The sequence below is a fragment of the Nyctibius grandis genome, chromosome 6 (assembly GCF_013368605.1).
Source record: "Nyctibius grandis isolate bNycGra1 chromosome 6, bNycGra1.pri, whole genome shotgun sequence".
NCBI classification, from domain to species: domain Eukaryota; kingdom Metazoa; phylum Chordata; class Aves; order Nyctibiiformes; family Nyctibiidae; genus Nyctibius; species Nyctibius grandis.
Genome location: NC_090663.1, coordinates 53,631,173 through 53,654,235, shown reverse-complemented (window position 1 = coordinate 53,654,235; position 23,063 = coordinate 53,631,173). Strand labels below are relative to the sequence as shown.

General features: G+C 46.5%; 2 protein-coding genes across 5 annotated transcripts; both read left to right on the top strand.

The window, feature by feature from the left end:
• Window positions 1–74: 74 nt before the first annotated feature.
• LEPROTL1 (leptin receptor overlapping transcript like 1) lies at window positions 75–6,576 on the top strand. Of its 4 annotated transcripts, XR_011048434.1 has the most exons (6): window positions 75–258; window positions 801–876; window positions 2,232–2,418; window positions 3,469–3,793; window positions 5,931–6,106; window positions 6,377–6,576. XR_011048434.1 is itself a non-coding variant. In XM_068403805.1 (4 exons), exons 1-4 carry the CDS (start codon window positions 243–245, stop codon window positions 3,583–3,585), a joined length of 396 nt encoding a protein of 131 aa, XP_068259906.1. In that variant the 5' UTR covers window positions 75–242; the 3' UTR covers window positions 3,586–5,881. The 4 variants fall into 4 exon arrangements, 1 of the variants encoding a protein (XP_068259906.1); XR_011048433.1 differs by having other exon boundaries at window positions 5,941–6,576; XR_011048432.1 differs by having other exon boundaries at window positions 5,931–6,576.
• Window positions 6,577–6,902: 326 nt separating this feature from the next.
• On the top strand, window positions 6,903–22,000 carry SRP72 (signal recognition particle 72). Its single transcript, XM_068403802.1, has 19 exons — window positions 6,903–7,051; window positions 8,210–8,330; window positions 10,148–10,271; window positions 11,078–11,221; window positions 12,723–12,834; window positions 13,881–13,912; window positions 14,528–14,652; window positions 14,742–14,799; window positions 14,955–15,086; window positions 15,494–15,622; window positions 16,143–16,215; window positions 16,775–16,839; window positions 17,838–17,933; window positions 18,401–18,504; window positions 19,112–19,189; window positions 19,845–19,982; window positions 20,224–20,261; window positions 20,581–20,740; window positions 21,745–22,000. Exons 1-19 carry the CDS (start codon window positions 6,943–6,945, stop codon window positions 21,917–21,919), a joined length of 2,013 nt encoding a protein of 670 aa, XP_068259903.1. The 5' UTR covers window positions 6,903–6,942; the 3' UTR covers window positions 21,920–22,000.
• Window positions 22,001–23,063: the final 1,063 nt, after the last annotated feature.

Sequence of the window (23,063 nt, the reverse complement as noted above, 5' to 3'; positions counted from 1 at the left end):
AGCGCTCAGTGGGAGGGCCCCTTGCTTCCCGTGGCGGCGCGGCAGCTTCCTGCGCTCCGGGGAGGGGGCGGAGCTGGCGCCCTGCTCCCTTCCCGCGCGCATCACGTAACGCGCGTCACGTGGCCGGAGCGGGCGAGGAGAGTGGGCGGGGCGTGCTCGGCGCCTGCGCGCTCCCGTCCCGGAAGCGGCTCTCGGCCGCGCCAGTTCCGCTTCCCGGTGCGGCTGGCGGGACGGGCGGCGCCATGGCCGGTATCAAAGGTGCGCGGGGGGCGGGGGCGGAGCGGTTGCTCTAGCAACGGCGGCGGGGCGCCCCCCCTCCCTCCCTCCCCCTCCCCCGCGGTAGGTCGCGCACCGTCGAGCGCACCGCCGCTGGGCGGAGGCTGTACGGTGTGTGTGGCCCTGGGGCCTCCGCCGGTGGGGCCGTAGCCCCGCGGGAGGCCCGCGGGCCGTGCCGGCGCGGGGCGGCTATCGCGAAGCGGGGGGGAAGGGGCTGTGCGATCCTGCTCGGGCGGGAGGGGTGGCAGCCGCCGCGGGGCCGGCGAGCGCTTCTCTGCTGGGCGGCCGGGGCTGCCCTCAGCCGCCCTGCGCCTCGACAGAGGAACGGGGCTGCCCGAGGGGCTCCCCGGGCTGAACCCCCCCGCCCCGGCGGGCGGTGGGAGCGCTGCCCTGTCAGGGGGAGGGCAGCGCGGCTGGCCCTGGCCTGGGTTCTTGCTGTGACAGAGCCTCGGCCGCGTTATGTGTGGGTTGTGGTCGGTGATTTGTAGAGCCCTTCACCTGCTGTTCGCGTGTTCTCATTGTAGCCCTGATTAGCCTGTCCTTCGGGGGAGCCGTCGGACTGATGTTCTTGATGCTTGGATGTGCCCTTCCCCAGTACAAGTAACGTGCACTCTCTTACTATTCTTTTTGCATGTCTGTAACTCCAGAACAGTTTGGCTTTGATAACCATGGACTGATAAGTCCTGGGTGCGTAGGAGGGCTTTTGGGTTTTTTTTTTTTGGCTTCAGAAGACTGGGGTGGAAAAAAAGACCATCCAGGAGTTAATTCACCATAAAAATGAAGGCAACAAAAGTTAAATTACCAGGCCTGTCTGCAAACTGTTAAAGAATGCACTGTCCAGACATGTCTCTAAGATTGTCCCTCTGCAGCTGATAAGCAGATAGCATCTCCTGAAGTAGGCAGCAAGGAGCTATTATGAGGGAAGCGTTTGTATTTTTTCTGGCTGCTTAGTGGTAGCTGAGCTGTCAGTGACCATCGGGGCCCTTGGCTGCGCACTGCACCTGGTAACACAGCATCTGGAATAATTGCAGCTGCCGTCTGTACTTTTGGTCTATTGATTCCTATCTCTTAGTTTCCAGGAGATATGAAGCAATAGACCAGTAGTTCAGGAAGTCAGGCCTATGGTTTTGACTCTTTGCAAGTAAATGCTGACTTTACAGAAAATCTTTTAAATTGACTTATTTAATGTTAAATCAATATCAAATATCCTGTTGATAGTCCTGTGAAGTGGTTGTGAATTGCAGTTCTCTATATATATGACTAGCTTTCTTGTGCCGGCTTTCTTTTGTTATAAAACCAGGGCTGGTGACACAAACCCTTAGAAAGGAGGTCATTATGCAGTCATCTCCTTCAAACAATGCAATAAATTTTTATTGAAACAATACACAGCTGCATTGGTATGTCTGAAAAATCTACTCTGGTGAGCTGCAATCAATAAAAGAAAACGTTGCCAAACATGACGGTGTAATTTTTGTAGGTTTTTGTTGGTTGCGTTCAGATTTAAAAAAAAAATGTCTTGGTGCCCCACGGCTGCTGAGCATTGGCTGAGAATGATATTCTGTTCCATGTTTGTGCAGTGAAAGCTTATGGGCAAAATGCCATGAGGGCTCTATAAAGGTATCTCTGCAATTCTCAAGTAAAGCTGACAGGTTAAACTTAAGAGTTAAGCTCATCTTGTGAGGTGGTGTTAGATTTAGGCTTGCTTAGTGAAATCTTGCTTTATGAATATCCTGTCAGTGAGCTCTCTGCTGCTGCTGTTGAGCTGAAGCTGCTCACAAACGTAGTCTGTTGGATTAATGTCATCTTGTTCCAAAGTGAAGGATTTGCTTTCTCTGGGCTCGTGTCTGTCTTTCCTGAATGTGGATGCTGAATGGGGAGAATGCCTTGCATTGATTTTAGGAAGAACAGGAAGTAAATCAAGTTAACTTTAACTTTTCTTCTCCTTTCTTTTTCAGCCAGTACTGGCCACTGTTTGTTCTGTTTTTTTACATCCTTTCTCCTATCCCGTACTGCATAGCAAGAAGATTAGTAGATGACACAGATGCTACAAGTAATGCCTGCAAGGAGCTAGCAATATTTCTTACAACAGGCATTGTTGTCTCAGCATTTGGGCTACCGATAGTGTTTGCGAGAGCAGAACTGGTTAGTAATATTTCCATCTATGATTTTTCTCCTAGAAAACTTTGTTCTTTATGTTTTTTTACTGAAGGTAAAGCTCTCATGCACTGAGCAGCTTTTATAAATACGTTCTTAAGATGCTTGCGGTGGAAACAGAATAAGACTTCTTTTGACAAGAAAAACTAATACTAGAAACAGAAGCGTGGCACAACGTAATGATTGCCAGTTGCTTTACGTGGTCATGGAAAAAACCCAAACAGCCTATATGCAATGCAGAGAAAGTGACATTGAAAATAGTGTGAAAATTTAACAGGCAAGTAACCAAATATAAAGGTGTATAGAATACTTTGAAGGCAATTTGTGGAATAGTTGTGCTAAAGAAGCATGAATAAACAATGCATTTTTGCACTTACGGTAAATTATATTGGTGTTTAATTAAACTTCTGAGTTGTCGTTACATCTTTCCTAGTATACAGCTTTTCACTAATATCCTTTAAAAGATGACCTTGTTTGTGTGAGTTTCGGGGAGCACTACTAAGTCAAAAAACATGGAGCGCATTTCCTAAAATCTCTTTAGGCAAGAACAGCTCAGATGGTCGGTTTGAATGCCTCACACCCTTTGTGTAATCCATGCACTCTCCTTGGAAAACATTCACCTCCTTTTTTGTTGTTGGGATATCTGCTGGCATTTTGAAGACCTGCATCCTTAAATGTCTGTTTAAAAAAGTCTTATAGCATGGTTAGCAAGTATAGCTGGGCTGCAGATGGGTTTGATGCTGTTGCCTAGCCTTACTTTACTATTTTTGGACGTTGCAGCAGAACAGCTGTGCCTGCTGGCCAGCACTTTGAACACGGCTGGAAGAAACTTGCAGTGCTGCTTGGTTAATTGTGAATTGGTTGAGTCGTTTTGGGTAAAGCCAGATGCCTTGGGGTAACCACAAATAATGAGATACCACCTTCTTGCATCGTGGACATGTTGCTGAACTTTGTCTGTAATGTGACATTAAGACGTTACCTTTTGTCTTGTCAGCATTCAGTTTAAAATGTGTCTAACTAAATTCCCCTTGTTCACAGATTTACTGGGGCGCATGTGCACTTGTTCTTACGGGGAATACAGTCATCTTTGCCACGATCCTAGGATTTTTCTTGGTCTTTGGCAGCAATGATGACTTCAGCTGGCAGCAGTGGTGAAAGGAAGAGAACTATCACAGGCATCTTGTCATGGAGTGGCCATCCATACAAATGAGAGAATGGGCAATAAAGAGAAGTAGCATAGCAAGCCTCTTGAGTATTCTAGATGCTCCTTTTCACCTTGTTCGTGCTGAGTGTACTACCGTTGCTTACAGGGTTTCTACATTTTAATGAAGTGGAGAGATGATTGATTTCATTTTTACCTATGGTATGTTTTTAGGTGCTCTCTTGTTTTAAAATTGTCATCCTTCTGTCTGGTGTTTATGTGAAGCTTTAAATCTGGAACAAGAACATTTTTTTTTTAAGTTAAGCATTAATACTCTGTTTCAAAATAAATTTTTTTATGTGGTGATTGAATTATATACAAGCTGAACGGAGGTAAGAGATTGTGCACCACCATTGTCAGTTACCAGATCAAGAGATTATTGCTGTATTTTAGCAGAGGCAAGGTGGGGCGGGGAGTACCCATTGCAGATTTTTCTTCTGCCCATACCTCAGACTGCGTGATGAATGTTGATAGCCTTCATTTCAGGAGAAGGCTGAGGAGCAGGTAGAGTTATTTGGGAGAAGTCCTAAATTTTAACACGGTTAGCAGTTTTACCTGCTTTGTTATCAATTCTTGTGTGGATGTGACATTCAAATACTCTGTAAATGTATTGATGCTATGACATACAAAACTAAAGTGTATTGTAGGGGAAGGGAAAATGATGTTTAAATTCCATTTTTAAAAAAAATGTCTTTTGAACTTTTTCTATTTATAAGTATTGTATTGTTTTGAACTCTTATGTCAGCTTTTTACCACAAAGATGGTAAAATGTTCATTTATGGAACTACTGGTCTGCGTTAATTTGAAGCATATACAAAGCTTTTTCCTCCTTCCCCTTTTTAATTTATTTTATACATAGTATATATATAAAAAATAAAACAGCTGTTGAAGTGTAGATTAAGACTTTGTGTTAGACTTGCCTAAGAATGATTTCCCCCCCGCCCCTTCACACAATGCAGTTGAGGCGTGACTTTTTTGGAAGTCACTGGCTGAACTGATTTCACCGACTGTTTTTAAGTTCTTATGCATTATCAGTTAATAAGATTTGATGTTATGTCCGTAACTGTAGTTTGTGTTCTGTAAGATTGCACATGTAGCTTCAAATATTTAAGACAGATTTTCTGCATACCTCTCAATTGTCTGGATTTTTCATTTAGAGAAATCTGCCATTAGACATTCCATCACAAGATAGTTGATGAGGTGCCAGGTAACCAGGTTTGATTGTACCACATGCAGTGATAAACTTGACCAAACATACTTCTAAACTATATTTTGGTTTAATTCTTTAAAAAAAAAAGTCTAGGAAACTTACCGTGGGTAATTAAAAGCTGATGATTGCTTAGGTTTTGCTTAACAGTGGAGCAGTAAGAAAAGGCACAGAGTTGTAGGTCTTAGCTGTAGTATTTGTGTGCAGACGTAAACAAAGTATATGATAGTAATGGCAGTTACTTACACGATATGCTCAAGGAACTGATACCAGCAGGTAGGGGCAGCAGGGGTGTAGCTACCTACACACGCTGCTTTGTTAATGTTGTCCTGTGTATAAAGTAAGAGCTCGATTTTATCCGTGCTGGTAGAGGCACAAGTAGGTGCCAAGACCACAGTGCAGAAGCCAGTCTGTGGCAGATGGTCTTTCAGCCTTACGTAAGTGTGTGCTTCACCAGACCACCTGCGATGGTGACGTTCGGAGGTGCGTCAGGGCTGTAGAATCGCTTGTTTAATCACCTTTTTCAGTGAGGCTCCTGCATCTCTGCCCCCAGCACGATGGATGCTTCAGAAAATCTTGCAAACCAATGGCTAAATTTGCAGTCCTTTGCAGTCCTTGTGAAAGAGGAATGCTTAGGACTCGTACAAATCTTTTGAATCTGTTACTGGCTCCTTTTTTGTGGTCAGGGACTGTGTTTTCTTTTTCATTCCTGTGCTGCTAAGTCTTCTTCTCAATGTGATGCTGCTCTCTGCATCACTGGGCCATAGAACTGACTGTGTATACTTCGGTGGTGCATTTTTTGTATGTTAATTGCATTACAGCATTAACCTTCTCTTGCTTGCACACCAAGTACGTGCAGTATTGCTCTGATTTATGAGCTAGACTTTTGAGAGGTATGATCCTTCCATATAATATGCACTGAGATAGCATTACCACCCTTCTAGAGGGAAAAGCTTTGAACGATAAAAATTCTAAATAGCAATCTTGAGTTCTGTATGTTTAATCAAAAATACTCTAATAAAAAGAGTATTTTGTTTGAAGTATTAATTGTTTTTTTCTTTCCTTAATGTGGTTGTCATTCCTGTTGATGAGATGTCACCAGATTCCTCAAAATAGTCCTTCAGAGTGAGTAGTCGTGTCATTTACCTTGGACTGCTCTGTAAAGAAGAGGCTCGATCGTCCAGCGCTGCCCTAGTTGCACTGAGCTGGCTTCGCTGGTCCTCACATCTGCAGGTTGTCTTCAGTTTGTGTTTGAAGTCCACATTCTGGTATGTTGCTATTATTATACAAACTGATAGCCACCTTCACCCTCTGACATATTTATAACTTTATGATCTTTATTTTAAAAACCCAGCCTTTGTAATATTTGTAATCATTCAAGACACTTCTGAAATTTGAAAGCTGATAACTGATGGCAGTCAGTTAACAGAAGTAGTGGGAATTAGTGGAAAAACCTTTTTTTGGGGGTAATTGCCCCCTTCCCCCTCCCCACACGCACTCACTTTGGTCTTATCTGTTGATTTTTTTTTTTTTTGTAGTTTATGCTGAGAGAGGAAAAAAGTTGGCTAAAATATTAACAAAATAAAAAAGTTCTCCAGTTAAAACATTGGAAGAGAAGTGGAGCTGAGTACTTTGGCAGGAACCAAGATGCTACAGCTGCACACGATTTTTTCATGAAATCAAACTAAATTCGCAATGTCGCGTGTAAGAGTAAAAAGTTTCAGCCTAATGAAGAAAATCACAGTGCATCAGCTCAGCAGGGGGACACCCCACCCCCCGCCTGCTGTCGGGCGCTTCTTAGGCAGAAGACCGGATGATGGCGGTGCGGGGGGGCCTTGGCGCGGAGGCAAGCTGCGGGCAGGGCCGTGGCGGTGCGGGGGGGCCGAGGCGCGGAGGCAGGCTGCGGGCAGGCCCGTGGCCGTGCGGGGGGCCGAGGCGCGGAGGCAGGCTGCGGGCAGACCCGTGGCCGTCCCGGGAGGGCCGGGGTGTGAGGGCGGGTGCCCTCCCGGCCGTTCGCGACGTGGCGGCCGGCGCTTGCGGCCCTTCCGCTTCCGGGGCAGCCGCCGGCGCCGCCTCCCGACGTGTTTCTCGTCCCGGTTCCAAGATGGCGGCGGCGGCGGGCGGCGGGGTCGCGGCGGCGGCGCTGTGGAGCGAGGTGAACCGCTGCGGCCAGAACGGCGACTTCGCCCGCGCCCTCAAGTCCGTTAACAAGAGTGAGTGAGTGCGTGAGTTCCGCCCCCCGCCGCTGGGCCCTGCCGCGCCGCGGGGCCGCAGCCCGCCGGGGGAAGGCTGCGTGCGGGCCGGGCGCGGGGCCGTGTGTCCCCCGCCTCGCATCTCTCCCGGCCGGCGTCGCTCCCCGCGGCCTCTGCCCGGGCGGGCTTGGCCTTGTGCAGGGGCGCTGCGATGGGGAGCGGGGGGTTCCGTCTGTCGACTTCATGCCGGGCTGCGGGCAAAGGGCGCCCCCCCTCCCGGCACGCTGCTGGAGGCTTTGCCGGGCGAGGGGAGAGGCAAACGCAGATGGGGAAGCTGAGCGGGGCAGCCGCCTTGGCCGCGCTGCTCCACCGGGACCACCGGTCGCCCGTGCTGCGGGCCAGGCCCTCAGAGTGACTCCTGGGTTTTCCTCCAGTTTTGTTCGTGGGAGGAAGGAGGGCTTTTCCCTGTGGGAACTGGAGGAGGGGTGGTGTGCGTATGGACCAACTGACTTGGGAGTGATAACTTGCTGGGGAGTGAGAGTCCACGTTGAGATGTGTCGTTTTGATAGTCTGGCATCCAAAATGGGATTGCAAGATAAGGCGTATTATGGTTAAAAGTTCTCGTGTTGCTATTTGTAGGAAGTAGGGCCTCATCTCCTGTCCTGGCAGATCTGAGAGTTGGGGTCACTTGAAAAAAATCAAATACCAAAACCTATGTCTCTCTCTTAGTTGTCCCTCACTGTCTTCCACTGGAAGAAAGTATTAACATATGAAGTGACTACCTGTCTAGAGCTATACTGTTCTTCTGTATCAGGTGCTTTTCTTCCTGTATATGCTTTACGTGGCACTCAGGTTTTGGCACTGTGTTCTCTGCCTGGAAGCGAAATGCCAATGAAAGGTTTGCACAGGTGTGTACAGCTCCTTTGGTGCAGCTCTGTTCCAGGCATGTTACAACAGCAGTCAGTTTGGGTAAGTTCAGTATTTACACTGGATTCTTTTATCCTGACAGGATTTGTTTAATGATCTGAGCCAAAGCAAGCCATGCCACGACCCTTTTAAATTGATGTGACTGCTCTCTGTGATGGGTTTTTGCAACTGTAACAACATATGGCTCTTACAAAGCCATAATGTGTCTGACAATGAGTTAGATCATTCTGCTGAAACTGATTTCCCCTCCAGTACTGCAGATCAGCAAAGACGATGTGACCGCACTTCAGTGTAAAGTAGTGTGTCTTATTCAGAACGGAAACTTCAAGGAAGCCCTTGGCGTGATCAACACCCACACTAAAGTGTTAACCAGGTGAGTTGTATCTTGCCGTACTCCACAAAATATGAAACTGCACGTCCTTGAGAAGCTGCTGCAGCTTCAGTGGAGGGGACTAATAGGCAGCAAAATAAGGAGCAGGAGGTGCTCAGAGCCATTGGGATTGGGCTTCTCAGTGAAACACTGATTTATTCTGGGCGTGAGAGGTGGTCTGGATGAGTCTGGGACAGTCTTAACATCTTGCTTTTACTGTTGAAGGGATTGTCCCATCTAGTTTTCATCTGTCTTCCTGAGCTTATTTTACTTGTTGATGTGGTTGAGCACCATAGCTGGTACAAGGGAAGAGGACAGATCTCATGGGGAGTGAAGAGAGGAGGGAGAAGCCCTTGCCAGTGGCAGCGAGCTGTTAGCTTTGCTTGGCTGTCTCATCATACTGCTCCTTGGGGTCCTTTTCTTTGCCAGCCTGAAGGTACTGCTTCAGCTCTTGGGGTGACGCAAGCCCTTTGTGCGTGTTCTCAAAATTGGGACCTTGGAGACAACTTGTTTTTGAGAACAAGTCAAGCTTCCCTTTTGTGTCATTAAGCAGACTCTAATTTTCTTCCCAATAAAGATGCTCTTTGTGCAATGATGAGGATGAAAATTGCTACCCAAGAACTGCCTGGCAGCAAAATGTTTGTATTTCAGATGCTGCTCTTGTTAAGGAACTTACCAAAAAGTGTGTGGTAGTATCAGTGTGATGAAGCATATCCTCATTTATGTTCACATCTACATAAAAAGTAATTACCTTATTCACAAATTCCTTCTTTCCTGGGATGGAAGGGGCTTAATTTAAGTTTTTTAGCTTGTTTTTTTAACTATATGGTGAGGAGGAGTAGTAATTTCTCTAAATTCAGCTGACTTCAGAGTTCTCTCTATAGTATCTTTAGCTTGGCTCTACTGTATGTCTGTCTCTGCATCCTACAGAGCAGGGAAAGAGATGGTTCTTGCTCTGTCTTGAAATTGTCCTGTCCTGCACTGAGGCTGGCCCACTGCTTTGCTTTAATTCTTAATGCCATTCGTTTCTTTTCAGACTCCCTTAATACTCAGCTGGACTGAGATAATTTTAAATAGGCAAAGAAATAGCTAGTGACAAGTGGCACCAGTGATGAACTAAGGGAATCAGTGATTAATTTTCCTTTGACTTAGGTGGTAACTCAGGGGGTAGGTGGAACATAGCATTCAAGGCTCTGCTTGTTTGATAATGCTTCCCTGCTGGTGTGAGCTTGCTTTGAAGCCAGTTTTATATTAACATCAGCAAACCCTTTTGCCGCAGTTCTGCTGCGCTGATATTTCAAAATAGGTTAGTTAATGTTACCGTTGGCTTAGTATCAGAGTGTAAGAGGGACTGTGTTTTATACCATTTCTCTTCTCTCTCAGTGTGAATCGATTGAAAGTTTGCAGTAGCAATCTTTTGCTGTAATAATATGCCTTCTCCTTAAGAAGGAGTCATGTAATGAAGTTTGGTATTGTTTTACCTTTAAGCATTTGATTCGCATAATCAGTAGGAGGCGGGGTGGGGCGGGATTTGAAATGCTGTGTGTCTGGAAACACCAGAAAAAAGGAACCTCTTCTTTTAGGTGAAGTTTTGATATTCCTTCTCTGTTGAACACAAAGTAGGTTTAAGATATTTTTAGCGCTCAACAGATACATAATTCAGTAATCTGGGATCATGTGCCCACCTCTGGTGTTTGGCTCTTTGGGAATGTAGCAGTCTGTGACTAATTAGGGCCGCTTAAACAAGTGTTTAGGGGGGTATGAATGCTGTTGAATCAAGACTATAGTGTGTGCTGTCAGCCTTTGTCTTGTCCTTGCAGTGACATTATTGCCTTTGAGAAGGCCTACTGTGAATACAGGTTGAATCGTATTGAAAATGCTCTCAAGACCATTCAGAGTGCCAGTCAGCAGACAGACAAACTGAAGGAGCTTTATGGACAAGTGGTAATTACAAGCTTTTCTTCCTAGTGGGAGTTTTATATGCTGGGTGCCTTGTCCCTCCTCTGATGTGGGGCAAGTATGGGGACAGCATTTCCTTCTCTGTCTTGAAGGTAAGGAGAGGTACAGTTCCCAGCTGCTCCAACTTCTGTGGAGCTTCAGTCACCTGTTGCTGGAGGCAGAGCTGTCATCTTATTGCCACTGAACTGAAGCAAGGCATTTGTGACTCCCTCTCCTTCCTGGGTCTGGCCTGATAATAGCCATCTGGCTGCGGGGATGGAGGATGGAAGAGAGCTGATGAGATTTATTTGTGGTTGAGCCATCTGCTTGCGTTAGATACGTGTCCAGGAATGGTTTGTGGGACCTGACATCTCAGGCATTAGAAGTGAAGCGGAAAAGAAGTTATGTTTCTTCTCTGGTTTCTCTCTGGTTGATCAGAACATCTTTGTGAAGAATTGGCTGTCTTCTTTCAGCTGCATGAAAGACCATCTGTTTAATCTCTCTCGTAGAGAGGTGATCTAATCTGGAAAAAGGCTGTTTGAGGACAAAACAGTGTAAACTGCTGCTTTTAAAGAACCTGTTTTAGGAGTAAGAACTGTGCCGTTTGTGTGCGGGTATCTGCTGTCATTGCTCGAGTCCTTGCAAATGTAATCTATAGAGTTTGCCCTGCAGGTAGATGCAAATATTAGTAATGTTTAGCTTAAAACAGATGGTGTGCTGCTGCCAGTCCATGGGGAGGGAGGAAGGAGGCTGTAGTTACTAGCATATGCAGGGAAATACTATTCTGAAGGCTAATCCCTTCCCCTTCTCAGTTGTACAGGTTGGAGTGTTATGACGATTGTCTGGCTGCATACAGGGATCTCATTCGCAACTCCCAGGATGAGTATGAGGAAGAGAGAAAAACCAACCTCTCTGCTGTTGTGGCAGCGCAAAGCACGTGGGAAAAAGTGATGCCGGTAAGTAAGTGTGTGTATGTATGTGTGATAAGAGTGAGAGCCAAGGAATAAAGGATATGGAATCATAGATATTTAACAGGGTAGAAATGTCTTCCTGTCTCTTAATGACTTCTGAGTGTATTGAAGGTAACCTAGTGGTTTCCCCTGTATGGAGGAATAAAGGCTGTTACTGTCCATGAGTTATGCTTCACCTTTGATCTCTAGGAGACTCGTATTAGTAGATGTTGCAGCAGAGCAGGAAGTACATCTCTCTGAGCCTGCATTAGGCAGAACACGTGTGGTGGCTAGCACTTTCCTCTGTCTCATTGCCCTCTTGCCCAGGGTAAAGCAACCCAGGGTGCATGGGGGATTTCTCCTCCTAGCATGCACACCTAGGGACAAAAGCACACTCATTATATACATTATAGAAAAATGAATATTCATACAATGGCCGAGAAAAGCCCGCCTATTCCAAGAAACCTTATGCATATGCTAATACGTTATGTAATATCTTTGCGCATGCGTATTAAATTATTTTAGCTGAAAGGAAAATTACTGAAAGGAAAGTTGATTCTGTCTAAAGGTTACACAGGGTAGGCCTTTTAGGGCCTGCTTTGAGGCTTGCTTTTACTAAACCGTCTGGTGTCAGAGGTGTGCACAGCATGCTCAGCTTTCTGTTCAGCGCTATGGATACACTTCCTGGTTCTCTAGTAGCAGTTCTTACCTGCCTCTTTCAGCAGCCTAAGTAGTCCCCAAGTTCACGCTGGAGTTTTGCTGCTGCCTTGTAAATTGCCTCTGACTTTGTTGTGTGGTGTGAGGGAAGATCCTCTGCACTGTGACTTATTTGCTAGGTGTGTGCCTGTTGTGGTTTAACCCAAGCCAGCAACTAAGCACCACATAGCCGTTCGCTCACCCCTCCCCAGTGGGATGGGGGAGAGAATCGAAAAAGAAAGGTAAAACTTGTGGCTCGAGATACAGTTTAATAGGACAGAAGAGGAAGAGAATAATAATAATGATAAAAGAATATACAGAACAAGTGATGCATAGCACAACTGCTCACCACCTGCTGACCAATGCCCAGCTAGCTCCCAAGCTGTGGCACCCTCCGGCCAACTCCCCCCAGTTTGTATACTGAGCATGACATCATATGGTATGGAATATCCCTTTGGTCAGTCTGTGTCAGCTGTCCTGGCTGTGCCCCCTCCCAGCTTCTCGCTGGTAGGGCGTGTGAAGCTTAAAAGTCCTTGACTAGTGTCAGCACTGCATAGCAACAACTAAAATGTCAGTGTGTTATCAACATTGTTCTCATACTAAATCCAAAACATAGCACTATACCAGCTACTAGGAAGAAAATGAACTATTCCAGCTGAAACCAGGATGTGCCCATTTAAAATTGCCTCTAAATTTATTTTGCAAGGAGTAGTTTGAATGTACATGAAAACTATAGTTTGTGTCTGTTGCCTATCAAATCTGTATAGATCTGTTGGTGTTTATGCAGCATTACTTTTGCTTTGCATGCTAGGAGGATTTGGGCCTTCAAGAAGCTACCTACGAGCTGTGTTATAACAGTGCATGTGCATTGATTGGGCAAGGAAAGTTGAATGAAGCAATGAAAAAACTACAGAAAGCAGAAGGTAAAAACATGGTGAGGTGAGAGGGAAGCTTTGTGTGATAGAAGTAGTTACTTGCTCTCTATAGATACCCTTAATCAGAGAGAAAGAGGGTTTGAAAATTTAAAAACTGACCAAGGGCAGGATTGTTGTAAGTTTCCAGACGATTCCTGACAGAACTGGTGCTTTTGTAGAAGTGTTCCTCTGCAGCTCTTTTCCAGAGCATGCGGCGTGTACCGTCTCCTGGCTCTCTTACAGCCCCCAATTGGTGTTCAGTGCCTTTGAGCAGTTTTTTGAAGTAGGAGGTAGATATGGGTGTAATCTCTTCTCATAAGCTTGAGATGTTTCATAACAAACATTTTTTCTGTGGGGTGCAAGGGGGATTTTGTGTGTGTGAAAAAGAAAAAAAAAACGTGTGTGTGGGAGAATTAGGAGGAATTAGTTTCTTTCTCATCTAATTGCTCTTGCGGATAAACAGGTCAGTTCTGTCCTGATTTTGATGATAGACTAGCAGCTCTCCCATACAACCGATTTATTAAGCATGTGTAATTTGAGCCTATGTGCTGTGATAGTAGTCCTTTGGAGAGCAAAACAAGTGATGTTCTGGTGAGGTATATGAGAAAGTTAAGAAGTGACTGGTATGTGTACTGAAAACTGATGGAATTGCTGCCCCGTAAAGGGTGGTGTAATCTGAATATTGCAGGCTTGCAGCACTTAAAATAACTTCCAAGAGGGTGAGCAGTTGCAGCCAAGTGATCCCTATGGAAAAGATTAGGAGCTAGGTTTAAGGAAATTTGCTCAGGAGAGAAAATGAGTGTGTGACTTTGCTCTCAGAAAGCAGGTCTGGGAGGGTCAGTATCTCCTGTGCGTTTGATATTTTTTCTGCGTCATCTAGTCTTCTCCCTCATGCTCAGTCCCATCCATCATCAGACTTGTCAGATGTGCCCTTGTCACGTTGCAGAAGTTTCAGGGATACATGAAAAAAGTGTATGTTCCCCCATGCTTCTAGACTGTTTTTTTTTCCCCTAAAGCCTTCTAAATTGTGTTCTTCAATTTGTTTTTCCTTCTAGAGCTGTGCCGCCAATCGCTGTCAGAAGACTCTGTAAGTTCTTGATGTTGTTCTGGAAAGTGTCCGTTTTACACCAGTGTGAACAAGGGTGCTGTCATAAAGCATACTGCAGATAGCTGGATGATAGCCACAGCTGCTGTGCAGTATTACCCAGCAAGACTTGCCACTGCTACTGGTACCTGCTTGTGAGGCTGGGGCAGCAACCATGGTTGTTGCCGAAGGGTAGCTAACATGCCAGCTGTTTGCTGATGTGGTCCTTGTACAGTTGCCCATGCTGGTGCAGGCAGGATGGGTACAGGTTGTCTGAAACCTCCCTGTGACCCACCCCTGCTATGGATGAACGCACTGAGTGGGTGGTGGGAAACATAGGAAATTTATAGTCACTGTCGTTGGCTCAAGCGAAGGGGCAGATTCAGCGCACAAGATAAGGGTAACTTCAGATTCTTGCAAGAGCAGCTGAAGCTTTCTTTTCTCCTGGTTTAACCCAGATACGCTTGTATTTGTGCTGTTGCACCTGTCGCAGCTGGGGTACTTTGCTGCTAAATACTGACCAAGAGAGCTCATAGACGTTTGCCAGCAGAATGCTGAAGCCAGGGGAAGAGAGGTGAGATGGCAGCCTTTTTTCTTTTCGCCTTGATTTTCCTTCAGGATGTGACAGAGGAAGACATTGAGGCTGAACTGGCCATAATTCATGGTCAGATGGCTTATATCATGCAACTGCAGGATCGTACAGAAGACGCTCTACAGCTCTACAATCAAATAATCAAGTTGAAGTAAGGGCTTTTCTAAAACAAACGCTCAGTCTTCCATCTGTAGAGAGACCACTGTTTAGTAACAGTGTGCTTTCTACTTTTATTTTCAGGCCAACAGATGTAGGACTGCTTGCTGTCATTGCAAATAACATCATCACAATTAACAAGGTATAGAATTACCTTGCTGCTTTCAGTGTGGTTACTCAGCCTGCTTCTCTGCTTCTGTGGAGAGAAGAGAGAGAACCAGGAAAGACTTTTTCCTAAACAGTAGTTAAATCGCAGAACCAGAGACTTTTTCTTCTCATGATGTGTGATTTCCCCAGGACCAAAATGTCTTTGACTCAAAGAAAAAGGTGAAGCTGACCAATGCAGAAGGTGTTGAGCATAAACTCTCGAAGAAACAGCTCCAGGCGATTGAATTCAACAAAGCTTTACTGGCAATGTACACTAACCAGGTAGGGGAAACTGATCTGCAGTAAGTAGCTACAGATGTACTCCACAGGAGTTTGACTAGGCAAAAATGGATAATCAGCTGTTCTGTGTCAGAAGATAAGACCACTTGGTTTAGGCACATAAGTGAGGAGGAAAAAGAAATCATCCCTAAAAGAACAGCCAGCCAGCTGTGTAGTGACTTGAGTGTTGCTGTAGGGAGGACAGTGTGGAGATGACTAGAAGACAGAAGGGGTGCGTGGGCTTCTTAGATGCATCTGAAGTGCTACTAAGAGGACTTGTTCTTGGTTCTGTGTACCCATTTTGTGAAAGACATCACTAGCATCTCTTCTTAGATACAACTGGTGTGCTAGCCCTGCGTCAGGTGCTTGCAGAGGTTGAGAAAAGTGTGTTCTCTCTTCCCACTCCTTAGGCAGACCAGTGCCGCAAGCTGTCAGCAGGCCTGCAGACACAGAGCCCTGAGCATCTGCTCCCTGTGCTTATCCAGGCAGCCCAACTGTGTCGTGAGAAGCAGCATGCAAAGGCCGTAGGGCTTCTGCAGGTACGTTAAGAGAAAATACTCCTTTGGCCAAGCTCCATTTAAACTTGTGCTTTGTGTTCTCGTGTGCTGTTTCCCTTAGTTTTTTTTTTTCTGGTTTAAATTTCCAGGGGTATCTGACTCTGCTTATTTTGGTTTGGTTTAATGCTGCTGGAAAGCATTTACACCCAACTGAACAATGTCACTTTTAAAGGGAAATAGTTCCCTTACACCTCTGATTTTTGTGCTTAAGAAGCTGTAGTAGACTTCTAGGGTAAGCAGTGGGCTCTGCTGCTCTGCTTGCAAGCAGTTTGCACCAGCCTCCTTTTTGGAGGGAGTGAGTAGCTTGGGATGGAAATGTGAGAGGGCGATGGGCCACTGGCACACTTGGCGCCCTCCTCTGCTGTGTGCTGAAGCCTGCCTGTGCTGGAAAGCTTCCTTTGTCTCTTGCCGGCTTGCTGTGACTGAGCATGAGATATGATTCACCAGAGCAGCAGTCTGGTGCACACACACATGTTGAATTGTTCTTTCCTCTGACTCTCAGGACTTCGCAGACCAGCACCCTGCCAATGCAGCTGAGATCAAGCTGACAATGGCCCAGCTAAAAATTGCTCAAGGTATCCAGTGTCCTCCTTTGTTGGAAAGTGTCTGCACGTGGTAATGGTACAAGGGGTGAGAAAAACAGGCTTTAGGGCATTCTTTTCTACAGTCCCTGTTGTGACAGGGGTGCAGAGCAGAGATGCTTTCAGTCAGGTATTCTATATATATGGCTATGGCAGGATAATGCTCATAGCTTAATGTCTGGATGTCCAGGCTCCACAGATCCCTGGCAGAGATGCCCACAGTCTTTGTGAATAATAGGACTGAATCTGTTCTGGGGCAGGAGGGTCTTGGGAGCAATGTGGGGGTCCCTGATGGTACCATTCCCGTATACAGTCGGGCAGTGCAGAGTTGCTCCTGGAACAGAAGGAACTTGCTCCTGAACCCTTGCAGGATGTGGCAAGGGCAGAAAGGTCCTTTGTATGGAGGCTTGTCCTATATTCCTGGAAACGGGGGAGATGTTCTGAGAAGGGGGTCATTATGTTCCTGTTGTTTTACCTTTGGCTGGAAGTTCACTGGCCGTGTGTAGTGTTACCATACCACTCAGACCATTGTTTCTCCCTGTCTCTCTTCTAGGCAGTGTCACCAAAGCCTGCATGATCCTGAGGAGCATAGAAGAACTGCAGCACAAGCCTGGTATGGTAAGCAAAACTCAGTCTGAACTGTGTGAGGTTTTTCCCTTGTAGCACAGCTTTGTACCACCTGCTCCTTGTTGCCTCTTCCCTATGGTTTTTCACTCACCTGAGTGTCTGCAGGGAATTTGAGCCCATCTTCCTTGTCTTGGACAAAGATGGGATTATAGCTTGCATCAGGTGGCCTGAAGTTAGCCACAGAACTACTCTGCCTGTCAGCAAAGATGCTCTCTGCCTATGTTCCCACTTTCTTGTAATCCTTCGGACCTGCGTGTTGCCTGGATTTACTTGCGTAACATGACTGGAGCAGCTGCTTCCCTGGTATGTACTGTTGGGAAGTTTTTGAAGCAGCTTTAGGACAACAGGCATTAGGGAGAAAGTGCCATATGTTCCATCCCCACAGCATCACCCTGGTCTGCACGCATGTCCGCATCTGGTATTTGGAAGAGCTTGATGACCTTGAAAATGCTCAAGTGTACAGCGTAAGCATCTTGAGCAGAGCCTGACATTGTAGGTCTGTTCCAATTGCAAGTGTGGATGATCAAAGTAATGTATGGGGGCAGTCAGCAATACCAGTTCCTTGCCGTCGGTCACCTCTGGTTGTGACTGAGGTATAGACAAGCAAATGGTGGCTGTATAATCTCTTCAGTGCTGATTTCTTTTTTTATGGCTGTTGGGATAGAGAAAGGGGGAAGAAAAAGGGTTTCTGATGAAACTGTGTCCAGTGGCAAGCAAAGAAAGTGCCAAGACAAGAAGGTTCTGTCTGTGAATGCAGTCTTAAGCTTGTACCATAGGAGAAAGATTGGTGGGGACATTTCTTTGAGAGGGACCTGGGTAGGAAGGTCTTGCCTGGGTATCCTGCATGTTACCGCAGCTGGTTTTCAGGGACAGAGCAGAACACTCACATTGACTCTGCTTTTAGGAAATTCTGTCATTTAACTGCTGACTCTCTGGCTATAGACAGCTTGTGTGAGGATCTGCTATAAGCTGCTCTTGAATGTTTGCAGGTGTCTGCATTGGTGACAATGTACAGTCATGAAGAGGACATTGACAGTGCAATTGAGGTCTTCACACAGGCTATCCAGTGGTATCAGCAATTCCAGGCAAGTCAAACCAGAGGAGCTAATGTGCAAGGATTTGTCTCAGTCTTTTCCAGCTAGACCAACTCAGGTTTTCCTCTTTCGTGCACAGCCCCAGCAGCTCATCCAGTTGGGGTTTTGGAAACCTGTGAGCTCCTGGTTTGTGAGCATTTGTTTTATCACTGTTTCATTATTTTAGATGTGTGGCAAACAGGGAGCAGCAGCTCCTGTCAGTTAGGAGAGTGGGGGCAACGGATGCCCAAATGTAGCAATCAGGCCTTCTGCCTAATTAGAAAGCATTGTGGAGCAGCAAGCTGCCTTGTCCCATACAGTTCTGCCTCACATCCTAGAGTGCAAAGGTGGTCTCCTTTCTGCATGACAGGCTGCAAACTCTGTTCTCTTTGGCCAGGTCTCAGGGACATTAAAGCCAGCTAGAGCTGGTATCCATGCTGTGATAATGAGGAACTAATTATGGCTGCTGTGTCTTTCAGCCAAAGTCTCCTGTCCATTTGTCGCTGATAAGGGAAGCTGCCAACTTCAAACTAAAGCATGGCAGGAAGAAGGAAGCAATCAGTGACTTGGAGGAGCTATGGAAGTGAGTTGGGTGGCTGCTGAACAGGTCTCCACCAGAGACCTCTGCAAGCTGTCTGATGCCAGGCAGTGTCTGACAATGTTGGTTGACTGGTAGCTGTCCTTTAGGGTTGCTTTTGCATGTGGGCTCCAATGCAAAGCCATATTTTGGAAGGAGGGGGGATTGTTCATTTGATCTATAGCTGATGTTCACTTGAAAACCTGGTTGACTTGTCCCAGAGGCTTCTTGTGTGCAGTGAATGTTGCTTTGGGAACTGGAATGCATCGTTTTTCCTAGTGCTGCATAAACCATGGATGTCTAGGTTTTAGTTTTTATTATGCACTTGATGCAATTTTTTCGGGGACTGTTAACTTGCCTTTGCTACTAGGACCTGAGGGATTTTCATCTTTCATTGCCTGCTTCATGATACTGTGGAGATGTCTGTACCTCCCTTTGTCCATACCAGTGATGTTTGGTGATGTGCTCTGGAGGAGAGCACAGACTGACATGCCTGTCCCCACAGATAGCAGCTATGCTGCAGCAGCTATCACTGCATGGTGATACCAGTCTTTGGGATGAGTGTGTACCTTGGTAACTTGGTCCTTTTCTTTTTTTTTTTTCCCCTACAAAGGCAAAACCCAAAAGGTGTACATACTCTGGCACAGCTCATCTCTGCCTACTCCCTGGTGGACCCCGAAAAAGCTAAAGTGTATCCTTTTGATGGTGGTATCAAAGCAAAGAAAGAGGTGTTTAGGCATTGCTCCCTTTAATATCAGCAAGCGTGTGGGGAATTCAGACCCACTCTCACCTGAAGAAAGGCAAGGAATATCTCCAGAACAGCTACATATCCAGGTCAAGTTGTCTGGAGTTACATTATTTCCCTAACTGGTTTGATTACTGTGGGATCCCAGGACCCTTTTGTCTTTGGCCTCCTCGCTGAGAATTGGTAACTTAAGACTAGGTGGAACCAAAAATACGAGCTTCTCCATCTTTTCTACTGGGATTTTAAACCTGTGGTATTAATGCGGGACTGTGCCGGATAAAACATGGCTAAGCTCTCCCTGACCTAAAATACCAGGTTCACACGCTGCTTTTGCCACCCTTGAGCAGTTTTCAGAGGAAGTTGCTGCTTCTGTCCCCACATCAAAGAAGGGAAAAATGAGACAGATGGCAATCAAGCAGCTTATCTCATCTTGTGTAGGAAGCTGGTGAGAGAGCCGGAACTAGCCCCATAGGCCTGTCTGGTGTCTACATTGCTAACAGGCCAAATTTGTTGAAGCTGAAGTTGCCCGTTGCTATCTGGACAAACCTGGGTGTTTATCTTCTTGCTTGCCGGTTGGCATCCCTGAACTCTTCCCTTGCAGTCTTAGTAAACACTTGCCTTCTTCGGACACCATGTCACTGAAAGTAGATGTTGATGCGCTGGAGAACTCCCATGGAGCAACCTATGTTCGGAAGAAAGCTGGGAAGCTCGCTGGAGACAACCAGCAGAAGGAGCAAGGGTAAAGCAGGCTGCTGTAGCTCTGGTGCAGTCATTCTTTGGGGTGGCACAAGAGCCACTCCTGGTGTGGTGGGGGCATTGCTGTAGAAGGCAGGCTGGTGGAAAGGGAGCCTGTTGTTTAACTGTAAGGAGCAGTAGACCAAGTTTTGAGAGAGATGGGAATGGTTTATCTTCTTCCAGAGCTGGTTTCTAGTTGACTTGTCTGCTGTGTCACAGTGGCTGTTTCCCTTCTTGCTTTTCAGACAAGGGGATGTGAAGAAGAAGAAGAAAAAAAAGAAAGGTAAATTGCATTTCCTAGATGTTGACACGGCACAGCTCCAGAGAGCTTGCCAGATTGTTTCTTCAAATAGCTAGCCTTCAGCTCCTGAGGAGCTGGAGCCCTTTGCTGGAGCTGGGTTGCTGTGAACCCAGATCTTCATGATAGATTGTTTGGATGGGACGTTTTTCCACAGAAGCGAGAGCAGCGCCCTGATAGGTTGATGTGGGTTGCTGGGCTCTTTGCGCTTCCGGGCTGCAGACATCCCATGTGTATCCCTTGGTGATACGCTTTTCTAGTGTGCTGACCCCAGTCTCGTTTCCTGGCACTGGATGTTCTGCAGGAAAGCTGCCTAAGAACTATGACCCCAAGGTGACTCCTGACCCTGAGCGGTGGCTTCCAATGCGAGAGCGTTCCTACTATCGTGGACGGAAGAAGGGCAAGAAGAAGGATCAGGTTGGCAAAGGGACTCAGGGTTCAACCACAGCTGGCTCTTCAGAACTGTAAGTACCCATTTTGCAGGGCTTGGTGTGGGGAATCACTCCTGGGCACTGGCAGGGCTGGGTTTGTGCTGCTTTTCTCTGAATCTGTCACCACCCCAACCTTGGGTAGCACAAGTAAAACTGTACTTTGCCACTTGAACCTTCTGCGAGCTGCTCTTCCCCGAGATCCCTATAGGTCACTGAAAACCAAAGTGATGTGATAGGCATGCCTGAAGGAGCCAAGGTGCAAATAAAATTCCCATAGTCTTTTAATGTGCTTTTCTTAACTTTGACGATGAGGTTAATTTTGCATGCTTTCTCTCAAGCTGTTGGCTTTCAGGTCTTTTGGCGGCTGGAGAACCATTAGCCATGATCTGGGAAAACACTATACTTCTTCTAAGTTGACACTGATTATTTGAGCTGGAATCAGGGTTTGCCATTGTGTCTGAGGCCTTACAGCAAGATGGTGACTTACTAGCATCTGAGAGAAGGAAGTACTTCTAAAATAATAGCAACGCAGGGAATTGCCAGTGCTGTCTGATAGTTTCTCTTGACACAGCTGTCTCAAAACAGAAGCATGAAAAGCCTTTTGTGGCCCTGTTGCCTTGAGCAGTGTTTGCAAGGAGACCTGGCACAAAGATGCCTTTGTGGTTAAGGAGAGAGAAAGGATGTTGGGTTTGCACTGCCTAAGCGTGGGGGTCTGAAAGGGTTCTCATGTGTTGCATGAGCTGTCACATGTCTATTCAAAAGTTAGCCTTGCTTTCATTGTGAAGGACTTAAACTCTCTAGTGAACATCAGTTAGAAGGTGATTGCCTGCACTTTGAGACATGTTCCCTCAGCCCTTCTATACATGTTGAAGCTTATTTAACATCTCCTTGCATGAGTGCCCTCCCATACATAATGCTACCTAATGCTGTCTTATGGGGCAGCTGCTGTTTTTCACTGTCAGCTTCTTGCAGTAGTGCTACGTCTTGCAGGTGGTTGTGAACCCACATGGTATCTCTTTCTCTCATCTTCCCTGCAGGGATGCCAGTAGGACTGCCAGCAGCCCACCTACCTCCCCTCGGCCTGGCAGCGCTGCAGTTGTATCGGCCACAAGTAACGTCATCCCTCCCAGGCACCAAAAACCCGCTGGTGCCCCGGCCACCAAGAAGAAACAGCAGCAGAAGAAGAAGAAAGGGGCTAAAGGAGGGTGGTAAAAAGCAGGATGTGTAACCTCCCTCCCTCAGTAGGTGATGTTGGTTGCAGAATAAAGGTCAAAAGCAAGTGCTGGCAAAAGACTCTTGGCATCTGGATCTCTGTCCTGCCTGTCCGTGGTCTGGGGGGAGATGGGCTGGTATGGGCACCAGGATGTGCCTGCTCACCAAGTTGACTTCCTGACACTTGCCACTGCTGTGACTTAGGGTGTTGCAATCAAACTCAAATGCAGTCCCTAAGAAGAAATCTGTCCATGTTGCCAAACATTTAAAAGATGTAGAATAATCGAGAACTTCTTGAAATGTAGTTTTATGCTCCTCCTGCATATGTCAGTTAAGGCCTCTAACAGACTTCTCTGTCTCTGACTGTGTGTGATGCAAGCACTGTCTTCTATGTCTCATCCCAGTCAGTCATTGACCACCAAACAGCACAGGCACAAAGGGTCTTGGAAAACAATGTATGGGCTAGATTATACGGGAGAGGAAAATCTGACGGGGGAGAACAATGCTGTTGGGGGAAAGCATGGCAAAGTGTGCGACAGCTGACTCGGTGTCCCCTTTTCTGCAAGCCAGCTGCCTTACTCTAGTGGGCTTGGCAAGAAAAGATTGAGCTAAAAGAAAGTGCCTGGTTGTGGTGGTGGGCTGCATTGAAGGGGCCTTGCACTTCTCAAGTGGAAGCTGGCGGAGAGATGGAAGATGTGTCTGCTTGCCTAGCACCCCACAGGTACCCTCCAAGCATCTCTTGAAACTTCTGGTTTGGTCTGAATGTAGCAAAAACATTTTCCCATATATGGGCTTTCAATGGGTAGAAATAGCTCCTCAGGGAGAGTGGTCAGATGCCAGCCCAAGAGGCGAGGGTTTCTGTCTCTGAAAGAATTTAAAGCAAAGGCCTGAAGAGGTGGGGAGCATGGGAAATGTTACTGTGGTTTAACACCCTCCCCCTCTAAGTTCCAATGGAGTAAAAATCTACTAAGTAGAATCCAGTCTTTATTACCTTGACACTGGTACACTGGGAGCACCTGGAAGGGGGCTGAATGTGTGCTGTGCTCAGAGTGAGAAGAAAGAACAAAGCACAGAGAGAACAGCTCTATGAATGACTGGCAGAGTCACTTGCTGCTGAGGGAGTGGCGAAGAGGAAGGATGGTTC

What these genes read in the sequence shown, in the direction of transcription:
- LEPROTL1 (XM_068403805.1), top strand. An exon ending in TGTGCCCTTCCCCAGTACAA is followed by an intron (nt 877 to 2,231) that starts GTAACGTGCACT and finishes TTTCTTTTTCAG; the next exon opens with CCAGTACTGGCCACTGTTTG. An exon ending in TGTTTGCGAGAGCAGAACTG is followed by an intron (nt 2,419 to 3,468) that starts GTTAGTAATATT and finishes CCTTGTTCACAG; the next exon opens with ATTTACTGGGGCGCATGTGC.
- SRP72 (XM_068403802.1), top strand. Translation starts at nt 6,943, where the DNA reads ATGGCGGCGGCGGCGGGCGGCGGGGTCGCGGCGGCGGCGCTGTGGAGC. An exon ending in AGGAGCTTTATGGACAAGTG is followed by an intron (nt 10,272 to 11,077) that starts GTAATTACAAGC and finishes TCCCCTTCTCAG; the next exon opens with TTGTACAGGTTGGAGTGTTA. An exon ending in AATCGCTGTCAGAAGACTCT is followed by an intron (nt 13,913 to 14,527) that starts GTAAGTTCTTGA and finishes ATTTTCCTTCAG; the next exon opens with GATGTGACAGAGGAAGACAT.